Raw genomic sequence first — 11,901 nt, forward strand, 5'->3', positions numbered from 1 at the left:
AAATCTATTGATTGATGATGTCATAATGACTTCAGTAGCATTGTGACGTCATCAGGATTTCAGCTTATTCTTGCAGTATTATTTTACATAAAAAAAAATTCAAACCTCAGAAATTATATAATGCATCATTATAATTAAACGCTAATCCACTGGTTTTGAGTGGGATAGCTTTTTACCAAACACTTGACAGGTACTATTCCTCTCGGGCAAGCCCTCGGGGAATAGTTCCTTGTCGCGGGTTTGATAAAAGAGCTATCCCACTCACAACCAGTGGATAAGTGTATATTGTTTCTTCATTATAAGAATATATACTGGACACAATTTATAAAGTTTTTGATCCGTAGTTTACAATTTCAATCAAAAGAATATTATTTTCATGTGACCAAAAACGCAGACAATATATGGCTTTGACTGGACTCGTGTTGTCGTTTTTTACAAATAACCCTCCTCCTCATTAACAATCATTTAATACGATTGGTCGGTATTATCAGTGTAATGAAGGATTCTCTATTTCTCTACATAGTGATCATGATCAACATGGAAAACTTTTAAAGTACCCTTGATCTAATAATTAAAGTGACATGTTGTTTCTGGAATGATTTTATTACTTCCAAAGATATTCTGAAAGTAAATTAAAATGGACCCGTTTTTCTTTACCGGTACTCAAAACTACTTTGAACTTCCAATTATTTTTCACTGATTTTGATTAAAAGATATAACGACAGTACGAATTTTGTCATCTGTCGACACGATATATCCCAGTGAGCATGAAATAAAAGATATCAAAGAATCTAACACTGTTTCATATTTTGAATTCTACTAGAAAAGACGGAAGTTGAAAGCTAACAACCAGGCATTAAGATAAACATGATGACTTTCTTTTCAATCAACAACTTCCTGTACCAATGCAGCGATATATCCTAATTACCTGCATATGGGGTTTATATCTAAAGATCTCCATTGATTCGATATGCAAGAGCATGCTCTACGTATGAACAATTAAAAAAAAGCAGTAATCTACACTAACAAGCTGAGGAAAGAAGAATATTAACAGTTTTGTTTAAGTCCATCATTTTGTAGATTTTATGGTCGATACAATGACCTTGTCAGCAAGTACAACCTATCAATTAAAGCCAAATACTAATTGTTAGACCATTACGTACACACCTAGTTGTCACTTGATCTTTTTCCGTTATTCTCCGAACATGACAACGAGCACACGGGTGTGATCTGTTGACAATGATGCTCACTCCTTCATGGCAACTTTTATGATGTTTTAAATGTCCGGTTTTGCTTTGCTTTTGAACCAAACAATCTTTGACCTTGAAATTATGGTCAAAGGTCAAGATCATACGAATGTTAGAAAAGTAGTTAATGTGTTTATCTATAGTTTAGTTTATATTCAGATCTGCAAAATTATCAAGGGAACACATACCCCGATAATATGACCCAGAAGTATGTAAACTGAAGATGCTATCAAAACGTCAATAAGAAGAGTTCTCTTTCTTTTTATTTTTATTAAGGAATTGTGAAAGAATTGCTAAGCCTAATTCTTGCAGATTCAAAGTCAGGCAAGCATATTCACGTGCACTCAGCTAATGTTGATTGATTGGAATCCTGAGCGAGGTTATCTAAAAAAGAGAGAAATTTTTAACAGTAAAATAAACATTTCTGTTACTATTTTTTAAACATATGAAGAAAATCTACAAGTATTAAAATAATTATTTTAAAAAGTTTTCGAGCTCTGTTAGTGGTTATCATTATACTTCTTTTATGCTTTGCATATTTAACCAGTTTTAAAGGGCTTACCAACAGGGCAATTTTTATAGCATTCTGCATATACTAGTAGTCATTCTATATAGTTTATTAATAAAAATAAGAAATAGCTAACATGCATTTACGTTAAATCCCTGACGACCAATATGTAGAGTAATTTGATTATTGTAACAAGAGGCCCATGGGCCTTATAGTCCCCTGAGCGTCATGCAACAACTTCACAGTGATTGAATTTGGTTCAAGTTTTAAGCTAGATGCTATGGCATTCATAATTTTGAAAGAGGCACTATTGCTAATCATAACTGTTGTTGTTGTTATTGTTGGCATCCTTCTGTCTCGAGAGACAATGGAGATCGTGCCAAGGATCAGGATCAGTCTGTGGTTGATTGACAGCGCCGACTGTGGCTGTAAAGTCCGATTCGGGAGCGGCATGCTTTGGTGCAGTTCGCTTCATAACTATACACTTAGCAATTGCTTAGTTTGGTTACTTAATACCCATAGGCAGGGTAGGGGAACAAAAATGCATTTCAACTAATCAGTAATATTCACCAATAATAAGTAGTGCCCCTACCACAAATGAACTCCTGACCCTAGGTCCACACATTGCACAATTTTTGAAAAGGCACCCTTGCTTGTCAAAAATATTTGATTAATATAACAAGGAGAATGTTTCAAACAATTCATTCATTTTCAGTATATAAATACAGCCCCCTCTATAGTACCCCTGACCCTGAGGCACTGAAGTTCACAATTCTGGAAGAGGGGCCCTTGCTCATCATAACTATATAGGTAGTTTATCTGCTTGATACCCAGGAGCAGAGAAGAACATTTTCAGAAATTTAATGTTTTTCACTATATAATCAATAGAGCCCAACCTTAAGACCAGAACTCCTAACCTTTGGGGCAATAAGATTCACAATTTTGGAAGAGGCACTCTTGCTCATCATAACTATGTAATTCTTAGTTAGTTTATTAAATAAGCAGGAGCACTGAAGCAGAGAAGAAAATTTTCAAAGATTTAATGTATTTTCACTAAATAATTATTAAAGCCCCGCCCTAACACCAGAGCCCCTGACCCTGGGGCCATAAAATTCACAACTTTGGTAGAGGCATTCTTGCTCTTCATAACTATGTACTTAGTTAGTTTATTTAATACCTAGGAGCAGAGAAGAAGATTTTTAAAGGATTAATGCATTTTTACTATATAATCAATAGAGCCCTGCCCTAACACCAGAACCCCTGACCCTGGGGCCATAAAATTCACAATGTTGGAAGAGGCACTCTTGCTTATAATACCTATGTACTTAGTGAGTTTATTTAATACCCAGGAGCAGAGAAGAAGATTTTCAAAAAAATGATGAATTTTCACTATATAATCTATATAGCTCCGCCCTAGCACCAGAGCCCCCTCCCCCTTGGGTCATGAATTTCACAATTTTGGTAAAGGACTCAATGCTCATCATAACTATGTACTAAGTTTATTTAAAACCTAGGAGCAGAGAAGAAGACTTTCAAAGAATTAATGTATTTTCACTATATAATCAATAGAGCCCTGCCCTAACACCAGAACCCTGACCCTGTGGCCATAAAATTCTAAATTTTGGAAGAGGCACTCTTGCTCATCATAACTATGTCCTTAGTTTATTTAATACCCAAGAGCAGAGAAGAAGATTTTCAAAGAAATAATGCATTTTCACTATATAATCTATATAGCCCCACCCTAGCACTAAAACCCCTGACCCTGGGGCCATGAATTTCACAATTTTGGTAGAGGACTCAATGCTCATTACATTCATGCCAACAGTTTGACTGCTAGATGTCCAGGAGTAAAGAAGAAGATTTTTAAAGATTTCATTAATTTTAGTGGTTTTGTCCCCACCCCTCAGGCCCCAGGAGGGGGGGGGGGGATCATAAAATTCACAATTGTTGTTCCCCTTCACCCATAAATGCTATATGCCAAATTTAGTTGAAATTGGTTGAGCGGTTTTAGAGAAGTTTAAAATGTTCAAATGTTAACGCACGACGATGGACGAAAACAGACAGCAATAGGTCACCTGAGTGACTCAGGTGATCTAAAAAGGAAAGTGTATTGGTGACATGTTTTTATTTAGGTTGGAAGCTTCAACTTTATTCTTGGCTTTTTCAACTATAAAATTGGTTATTACAACTATAATCTTGATTTTTTAAATATTCATTTTGGATTTTTCAACTTTATTTTTCAATCAAATGTGGATATTTCCAATGTCAAAACTGGTTATTGTTGAATATTCCATCTTTAAAAGAGTAATTCTACTATTAAACTTCATTATTTCAATTTCACTCCGACATGTTTTTATTATTTGAAATCTGATGCTTCCAGCTCTTTCGTTGGTAATTCCATTTTGAAAGTGAAATGTTGTCTCTAGAATATATTCGAATCTTTATTGAATTTTGTAGCTATTTACAGCTACAGTAAATAACTGTTAGTTATGCATGTTTTTATTTCCTACAGAGAATAAATATTTTGCAGTTGAGTCTGTTGATTTCCTTTTGATGTATTTGATTTGTATTTTGGTGCTTTTCAGCAAAAAATTAACAAAATTGACATCTTTTGTACACTTTCCCTAATCAAAATATAGAGTTTCTGTCTTTCTTTTTAAAAAAAAAAATGTGGAAGTTCATATTTAATTGAAATTTATACATATCTCCATATATTTTTTAATTGGGATATGATGAGAACTTTGGAAAATTGGTCTTGAAATAAGCAACAAAATGAAACAATGAACAAATAATGATATGATAATGGCTGTCCCTATATTCCACCTATTCATATAAGTTTTGTGAACAGATCTTTTTTTTACCTGAAAAAGACTTGTTGTGGAATCTAGCGTGTTTTGTGTGCTTGAAAGTTGTATATCAAAAATATCGTGCTGATGAAAGTCTGGAATTGCAATAAATTATCGATAATTACCCTACATTAAACATCCTGGTAACCTACCGTCTGCTTCTTCAATTTTTCGCTTTAGATCTTTCAAAGCTTCATGGAAAATTTTGTATCTGTCATATTTAGCTTTGTATTCAAACCTTTTCCCATCCATATGCAGTTTTTCAAAAGTATAATACAAGCTTTTGATATCATTTCCTATTGTCATATTAAGCATTGCATCTATAACATCTCTGTAATGGTTTCCATAGATCACATTCAAGTCTTGTTTTGTGGTTTCTTCATCATAAATTCTAGCACACTCTTCATAAGACCTTTCTATTATAACCATTTTTTTCTCTTCTGATTTTAAGCTTCGAAAATCAGCCGAGAAGAGTGACGGCAGTACTATTCCAGCAATGACAGATAGTATCCCTGCTATGCCATCTTCTTTGAACCATACAGGTGTCTGCCTCAAGTCCGGATATAATAAAGAATCTTGTTCTTCTATCAGATCGTTCTCGACTTGTTCAATTTTTCCCTGCAGAGAAGTAAATGATTCTTTAATTTCTCGCTCCAAATCTCCAAAAGCAGAAATAACTTTGGGACCTTGGCGCCAGTTGCCAAGAAACGCACAATATCTGTCTCTCACTTTTCTCTGCAGTAATAAAACACTAATTTCTTTGATTTCCTTTTTGTTTGGCGGGTTTAAAATTTCGTCCCTGCCTTCCTTAGACCGAACATACTCCATAAGGTCAGTACAAAGTTTCGAAATTGTTGAATCTATTTTGACATGAAGTTCTTTTTCAATCTAAAATATAAAAATTAAATTTAAAAAAGACCATTCTGATAAAAAAAAAAAAAAAGAATTACAGCATTTTGTTTTTGAAAATGAAATTTCCCTGTCCTTGTCAAGAGTTAATTTAATCTAATGGTTAAAAAATATCACCTGTTTCTTTTTGTTTGAAAGATCCACAACGGTGCTGTAGAGTTTATCAACCTTTGTTTTAAATTCCTCCTCCGTAGATTCAGAAGCCTGTATTCTTCCGCATATTCCCCTTTCTATTATACGTAGAATTCTAGTCAAAAACCTTTGAAGGGTAACAATATACAAGATGGTTATTTCCCTTAAGAGCCAGGCCAGTGAGTCAAGAGAATGAATTTTTTTTTTCAATTGTTTATGATTAAACAGAAAAAAATTAGGATTAAATTTGCAACTTTTATAAATAAATTTGTTTTACCTGATATGTTTCTGTTTCCGACAGATGTAATTTCGGTCTATTATTTCTTTCAACTTATCTTTAAATCTTCCATACTCCGCTTTGTACTTGCTTTCCCCAGTTTCTTTCATCTAGATGAATACAGCACAATGACTGTCACAAATTGGTACAATTCTTCAATTCACGATATTAGAAGGAATAACTGTTCAGCTTGTATCTTATAATGGAATTTTTTTTAAAAAATTTGCTTAACACGTTATTTCATTTAAATAATTTATCATACTTTTTAATTATGAATAGTTTATCGTTCATAGCTATTAATAAAAGTTTTTTTTATTTTATTGCTGTTAAAATATAGGTATAATTATATTGTATAAAATGAAGACAAATCATAACTTTTTTGAGTGAAATTTGAAAAATCTGGTCATCTTTCACAGATCCCCAATGACTCTTTATCGACTTCTTCACTTTATTCCACGTCATTGTGACGTCATCTTCGTCACTCTCATCATCACAGCATTGTTCAACAGCGTCCCATTTATTTGTACAGAAGATGACATCATTCGGATCAAAACAAGGCATTTTATTGTCATTATGATAAAGTGTTAAGTCCTTCAATATCCGTGGAAGCTATATGAAACATAAAATGAAAAAAATGATGATTTCTTTACTTCATGGTTTTGTATAAAAGAATTCGATAATTTCATTTATAATTGCACAAAATATACGTTCTTGAAGTTCTTTCTAACTTTTCTCTTAATAGCTACAGGAAAATTAATACCTTATCATCTTGCAAACCACCAGCGTTTGAGGCATTTACAAGGAAGACAAAAGCGACTGCATTTTGTAAGTACTTCAACATTAATTCTTCTAGACGTTTTGTACCTCCAACTCCAGGGGTGTCGACAAGAATTGTTTTCCCCTGTGAAATTCAAACACATGATATCATGAACTATGATAAATTTTTCTTGTCTTTTGGAAAGATTTATGTACAACCAGTAAAGTGTTTTCAGAATTTTAAAAACATGAATATATGAAACGTATATTCAAATGTCTGAAATATCCGAATCATAATCTCAGTACATACAGGGTGTCCCAAAACATATGTTACACTTTTAATCGTCTATATTAGATAATTCTAATCTCCCAATGACGTCATTATATTTTTAATTGTGAACCTTCATGTGAACAGCTGGTAGAAATCGTAAAACTTTACTATGGGTCTAAATCTGCTACTTTAGTCATTATAACTGTGAGAAAACAACATCCTGTATAAAAATGCTTGACAGAGTACTTATTTGTAGTTTTGTGATGGAGTGTGAAGTTAAAGACACTATAAGTGACACATTACTTAATTCTGGAATTAGAAGACCTAAGGGTGCCCATACCAAGGAGGAACGTTATTATTATTGAGTTATTTCTGAAAATTGACAAAATTCCCTTAGAGGGGTCCTGCATGAACAAGATAGCACCGTTGGTAAATCTAGTAAACATAAAATACTCAAATTTGATTTAGAATTAATTGATTCCTTACAAGATAAGTTTAATGCAGCATTTGAAAGAGACAGAAATTATAAGTACTTAGAGTTTACTTATTGGATTTTAAGTGGACCCAACTCGGAAAATTTTACAGATGCATAGTTTTCCGATGAAGCCCACTTCTATTTTAACAATGTTTTTAAAGAAAATCTTAATTTTTGTTGTTTGATGAAACCCGATTTCAATACAGAAAAACCTCTAAACTGTTAGAATGTTATATTGAAGCTTGGTAAAATAAAAAAAGAATAGAAATTGTGTTGAAACAATTTTAATTCAAAGGGACGTCATTTGGAACATCTTGTAAAATGACATATCTTTTTCCGAGGAAAAAATGTTGATGATTAATAAGGAAGCTGAGGCAAATGTAAGCTTGATAAAAAAATTATAACAATTTAATTATAAATGTAAAATTTCATTATTGTAACTTGAGGCATAATATTTTTTTAACGGTTTAAAAGTGTTTTGTGACACCCTGTTTGTATTTTGTTTACTTTAGAAATACTTGAATGTATAGGAGACTTTAAGACGATGAATCTCTGCTGATTTATATCTTAATGAAACATATGGAGATATGATTCTAAATGATTTTTGTAGTATTTCATTTAATTTCAAGATTTTAACAATTTCATCAAAGGCCATGATTACATCTGAAATGGCCTCCATTTTTTCTTATATTAAATACTGTAGATCACTTAATTTTCGCGACACCTTATTTTCGCGATATAGTCATTGACTCTTTATTAGCGAGACAAAATTTTCACGAATTGTGGTCACTGCACTATATTATCTTAAGGATTTATATAATACGCGAGAATGAAATTTTCGCGAGCAATTCCGTCTCGCTTAATTACGCGAAAATAAAGTTCTCGCGAATAAAAAGTGATTTACAGTAAAATGGTAGAACTTATTTGTTTTTCTTACCTTTAATATGGGCACAGGATACAATATATCTACAAAGGAACAGTTCTCGGACATGCTTTCTACGTCTGTATATCGCTTGACGTCTTCTCGGAATTTGGAGAGTTGTTCTCTGGTGTAGTCCAGTTTGGAGTAGATGCATTCATTGTTGTCATTGTAGACCTTAAGTCCAATGTTTGATGAATTCCAGATCCGACAAATTGTTGAAGTATTTTCGGTTGTTCTAGACTTTAGAATATTTTCTCCAATCAATGTGTTTATTAGACTTGATTTTCCTGAGCTGGTTTCACCTGCAGATCAGTTAAAATTAGACAATCTTTTTAGATAAAAGATGTTTCCGAGTTTGGGGATAGTAGTTTAAAAAAAAAGAAGAAGCTAAGGTAGGTGTATAAATCATATTTTCAAAAGACGGTATGGTACTAGTACTGTGAAATTCAGTCTTGTTATTTTATAATAAATTGTAGATTACAAATATGTTTTTATAAATTCATAAATTGTTAACTAAAGTATATAAGACAATATTGTAATTAATAATAAATTGATGTATATTAAGAGATGCTTTACAGTCCAAAAAAAAAATTATGTATTATAAATCGTTATGTATAGATATACATTTACATGCAATACAATTAAGAAATAAATAACAAGTTTATAAACTTCAATGGGAATTGAACAACGGTCACTATATGATCAAATCCTGTGAAGGCCGAAGGCCTTCTCAGAAGATTTGATCACGTCAACTTCCACTTCAATTCCCATTGAAGTTTATAAACTTGTTATTTATTACTTATATATACATTTGAGACAGACAATTGAATATTTTCGAATTTAAATTATTACTAACCGTCCGTCGTAGATTTTGAAAATGACGCAAGGTGTAAATCGGCTTGCATGGCGGTTACGCTTCGAATTCATTAGGCTAAGGAATCTATTTCGAAGGGAATATTTTGTGGAAGGCTACTTGTGATCAGTAATAGTGAACAGATTCATGAGATTGTTGTCTGGGAATATTTTATTCGTGAAAAATGATAATCGAAACACGTCCGAAGTTTGATGATAAAAAGTTGGAGGAATTTCGGTCGCTGGAAAGGGATGGATGGATCCGATGGACTGAGACACTTGTCTGAGCCAGTTAATTTGCAATTTGATCAAAAATATTCCACGGTTTCAGTAACTAAAGACATACTTATCGTAAAACACTGATAAACACGGAGACACTGGCGACGGCTTTACATTGAACTATGAAAACGCCGAGGTGTTTGGCAGCTAATCATGGCATGATTGCAAAGATATTTTCCAATACACATTTATCGTGAGTAAAATTTAAAGATAAAATAAAAGTTTATCATGAAAATTTAACCAAAGGTCTATCCAAAAAATAAGGATGAACGTTAGAGACTGTGCAGCTGACAAAAGTGAAGAAAAATGTAAACAAACGCTAGGCTCCCAGTTTTCTCTATGTACACAGGTTGAATCGATAGCCCAAAAACTGTGTGAAATACTTGTTTACATTTAAAATAAAATAATTATCATTTTACTTGCTTATTTTATTCATTTTTATACATGAAAAGCAAGTAGAGTGGGTCATTTCATAATTTATGTACCGGTAGATATTATTGCGCCGTGTGATTAGGTCACGTATTGACCTCTGACCTCTGACAAACTTCATACAGAATTGAAGATATTTTCTCTCTGTATGTTTATATAATGGAGAGATACCACAAATGTATATATTTATATATGAAACTTTCTTTTTCTTAAGATATGCATAATTTACGATTAAAATGGACAGTATTAATTATAACTAGAAATGAATTGTAAAACCGTTTACCAATTCAAATGCACACCTGTGTTTTGATAATTTTTTGTCAATTTGGTGTACCAATACCTACTTTTTTTATATAGATTAATAAAATAACAAACACAGACCTGCCACGACAACCCCATTGTCTTCTCTGTCCAGATCACAAATTCTTTCCTCAAGCATTTGTTGATAATTGGGGAAAATACACTCTAATTCTGATCTCATGTCCTCGTCAAATTCCTCTCTTTGGAGTAGATTTTGTATGGACTCAAAAATTCCACGAAGTTTAGGAACACCAATATCTCTAAATTAGATGTATTTGCTTTAAGTTAAGATAAAAATATTGATTATTGCCTCGTAGGTTTGTGAAAGAAGGTTGATTTGACAGGATACATTATGATGATAGCTATACATGTGGATGCAGTGTGTATGATTCCGATATATATATATTTTTTATAATATTGACATAATAATTATAGTTCCTGGAATCAACTTACGAAGGTACTCTTGTGCCTTCAACCGCCACCTGTCCTTGAAATGAGTTTACAGACTTTCGCTTATCCGGATGCAGCATTCTGTGTCAAGGTATAAATAAAATAATTAATTTCCGATAGAATCCATCATTGATTATCATTTTTTATATATACATTATAGTTTTCATATTGAAAACACGTGGTTTTTTTTCTCTTATTGATTTAATTTTTTGAAAACAAAATAATATAAAAGAAATTAAAAATATTTCAACAAACAATTTCATAGGGGTTATGGCACTTCGATCCTTTTCTTCATAAACCTGTGTAAGTCTCTTCACTTTGCCCTCGTCAGATTTGCTACTGCGCCTTTCGAAAACAGTTGAAAATAGATATTCTTAACTGATTTTTTTTTCAAATTCTTTTTCAGTATTACTGAGTATTTGCAAATGGTTAAGAATACATGAATTGAAAAAAGACTTACCAGAGCTGTATGGGTCCTTTTTCTGCAGACGTCGAAGATTGTTTACTACCGTGCCTGTCAAAAAATATGTGAAAATTACGAAAAATTACGTATTATTTATCTTTTGTCATCTCTGAGTTTTCCCCAAATTTGTATTCCACTGAAGAAAACATACCAGACTTCCCCAGGTCCCTTATCTTTAGGAGCAGGAGATTCTTTTCGGTCAGACATTTTTTCGCCTTGGATAGACAAATATGTAAAATTTTAAATATTTAATCATAAAAGTGGTCATCTTTAAAAAGTCTAGATCTGATAATTTAGCTGTCAGGTGTTCATGGGCATGGGAATTGTCCATCTTTCACTTAAAAAGACCCTCCTACATACCATCCCTTACTAGTTCATACACATACAGAAAATACACACACATAGTCACACACCCTCACACACTTTCTTTTTATTGAAACTAGAATCAAAACATATGTGAGACTAAATAGGGAGAAATCGTTTCTATAAGAATTGCTTGCATATAATCCAATTATTTCAGTCTTTTTCAAGGACTTGATTCTTTTCTGATTTAATTTATTATGAAGAGTAAAAGAAATAAATCTAATTTGTTCTAGTCCGTCACATATTATGCCCTCTTGGCTAGCTGGAGAAAATTTTGTACATAATGATCATTTTGTTTTTGAGAAAGCTCATCAAAGAAACTATTTGAAAGTGTAAATGCATTGTTTAACTTACCTCGTTTTTTCTTTTCAATAATGTCTTGCAAAATCTCCACACTTCTAAAAGTTTACATATCTGCTTAA

General features: G+C 32.4%; 1 protein-coding gene across 1 annotated transcript; it reads right to left on the reverse strand.

Annotated features, from left to right (window-relative positions):
• Nucleotides 1-1,545: 1,545 nt before the first annotated feature.
• LOC134231281 (uncharacterized) lies at nt 1,546-11,327 on the reverse strand. Its single transcript, XM_062713220.1, has 12 exons — nt 11,268-11,327; nt 11,114-11,167; nt 10,909-10,998; nt 10,657-10,734; nt 10,285-10,463; nt 8,359-8,645; nt 6,680-6,820; nt 6,295-6,528; nt 5,920-6,029; nt 5,628-5,769; nt 4,754-5,489; nt 1,546-1,631 (listed from the first exon to the last, which is right to left on the reverse strand). The coding sequence occupies exons 1-12, from the start codon at nt 11,321-11,323 to the stop codon at nt 1,582-1,584; spliced, it is 2,157 nt and encodes a 718-aa protein (XP_062569204.1). The 5' UTR covers nt 11,324-11,327; the 3' UTR covers nt 1,546-1,581.
• Between the last annotated feature and the right edge of the window lie 574 nt (nt 11,328-11,901).

This window comes from Saccostrea cucullata, unplaced genomic scaffold (assembly GCF_032062105.1).
Source record: "Saccostrea cucullata isolate Sc308-1 unplaced genomic scaffold, CSIRO_AGI_Scuc_v1 ctg462, whole genome shotgun sequence".
Classification (NCBI taxonomy): Eukaryota; Metazoa; Mollusca; class Bivalvia; order Ostreida; family Ostreidae; genus Saccostrea; species Saccostrea cuccullata.

Excerpts from the sequence above, each read along its gene's own strand:
- LOC134231281 (XM_062713220.1), bottom strand. The coding sequence starts at position 11,323 with ATGTCTGACCGAAAAGAATCTCCTGCTCCTAAAGATAAGGGACCTGGG. Across the intron at positions 11,168-11,267 it reads AAGGGACCTGGGGAAGTCTG|GCACGGTAGTAAACAATCTT; the intron begins GTATGTTTTCTT and ends ATTTTTTGACAG. Across the intron at positions 10,999-11,113 it reads AAAGGACCCATACAGCTCTG|GCGCAGTAGCAAATCTGACG; the intron begins GTAAGTCTTTTT and ends TGTTTTCGAAAG.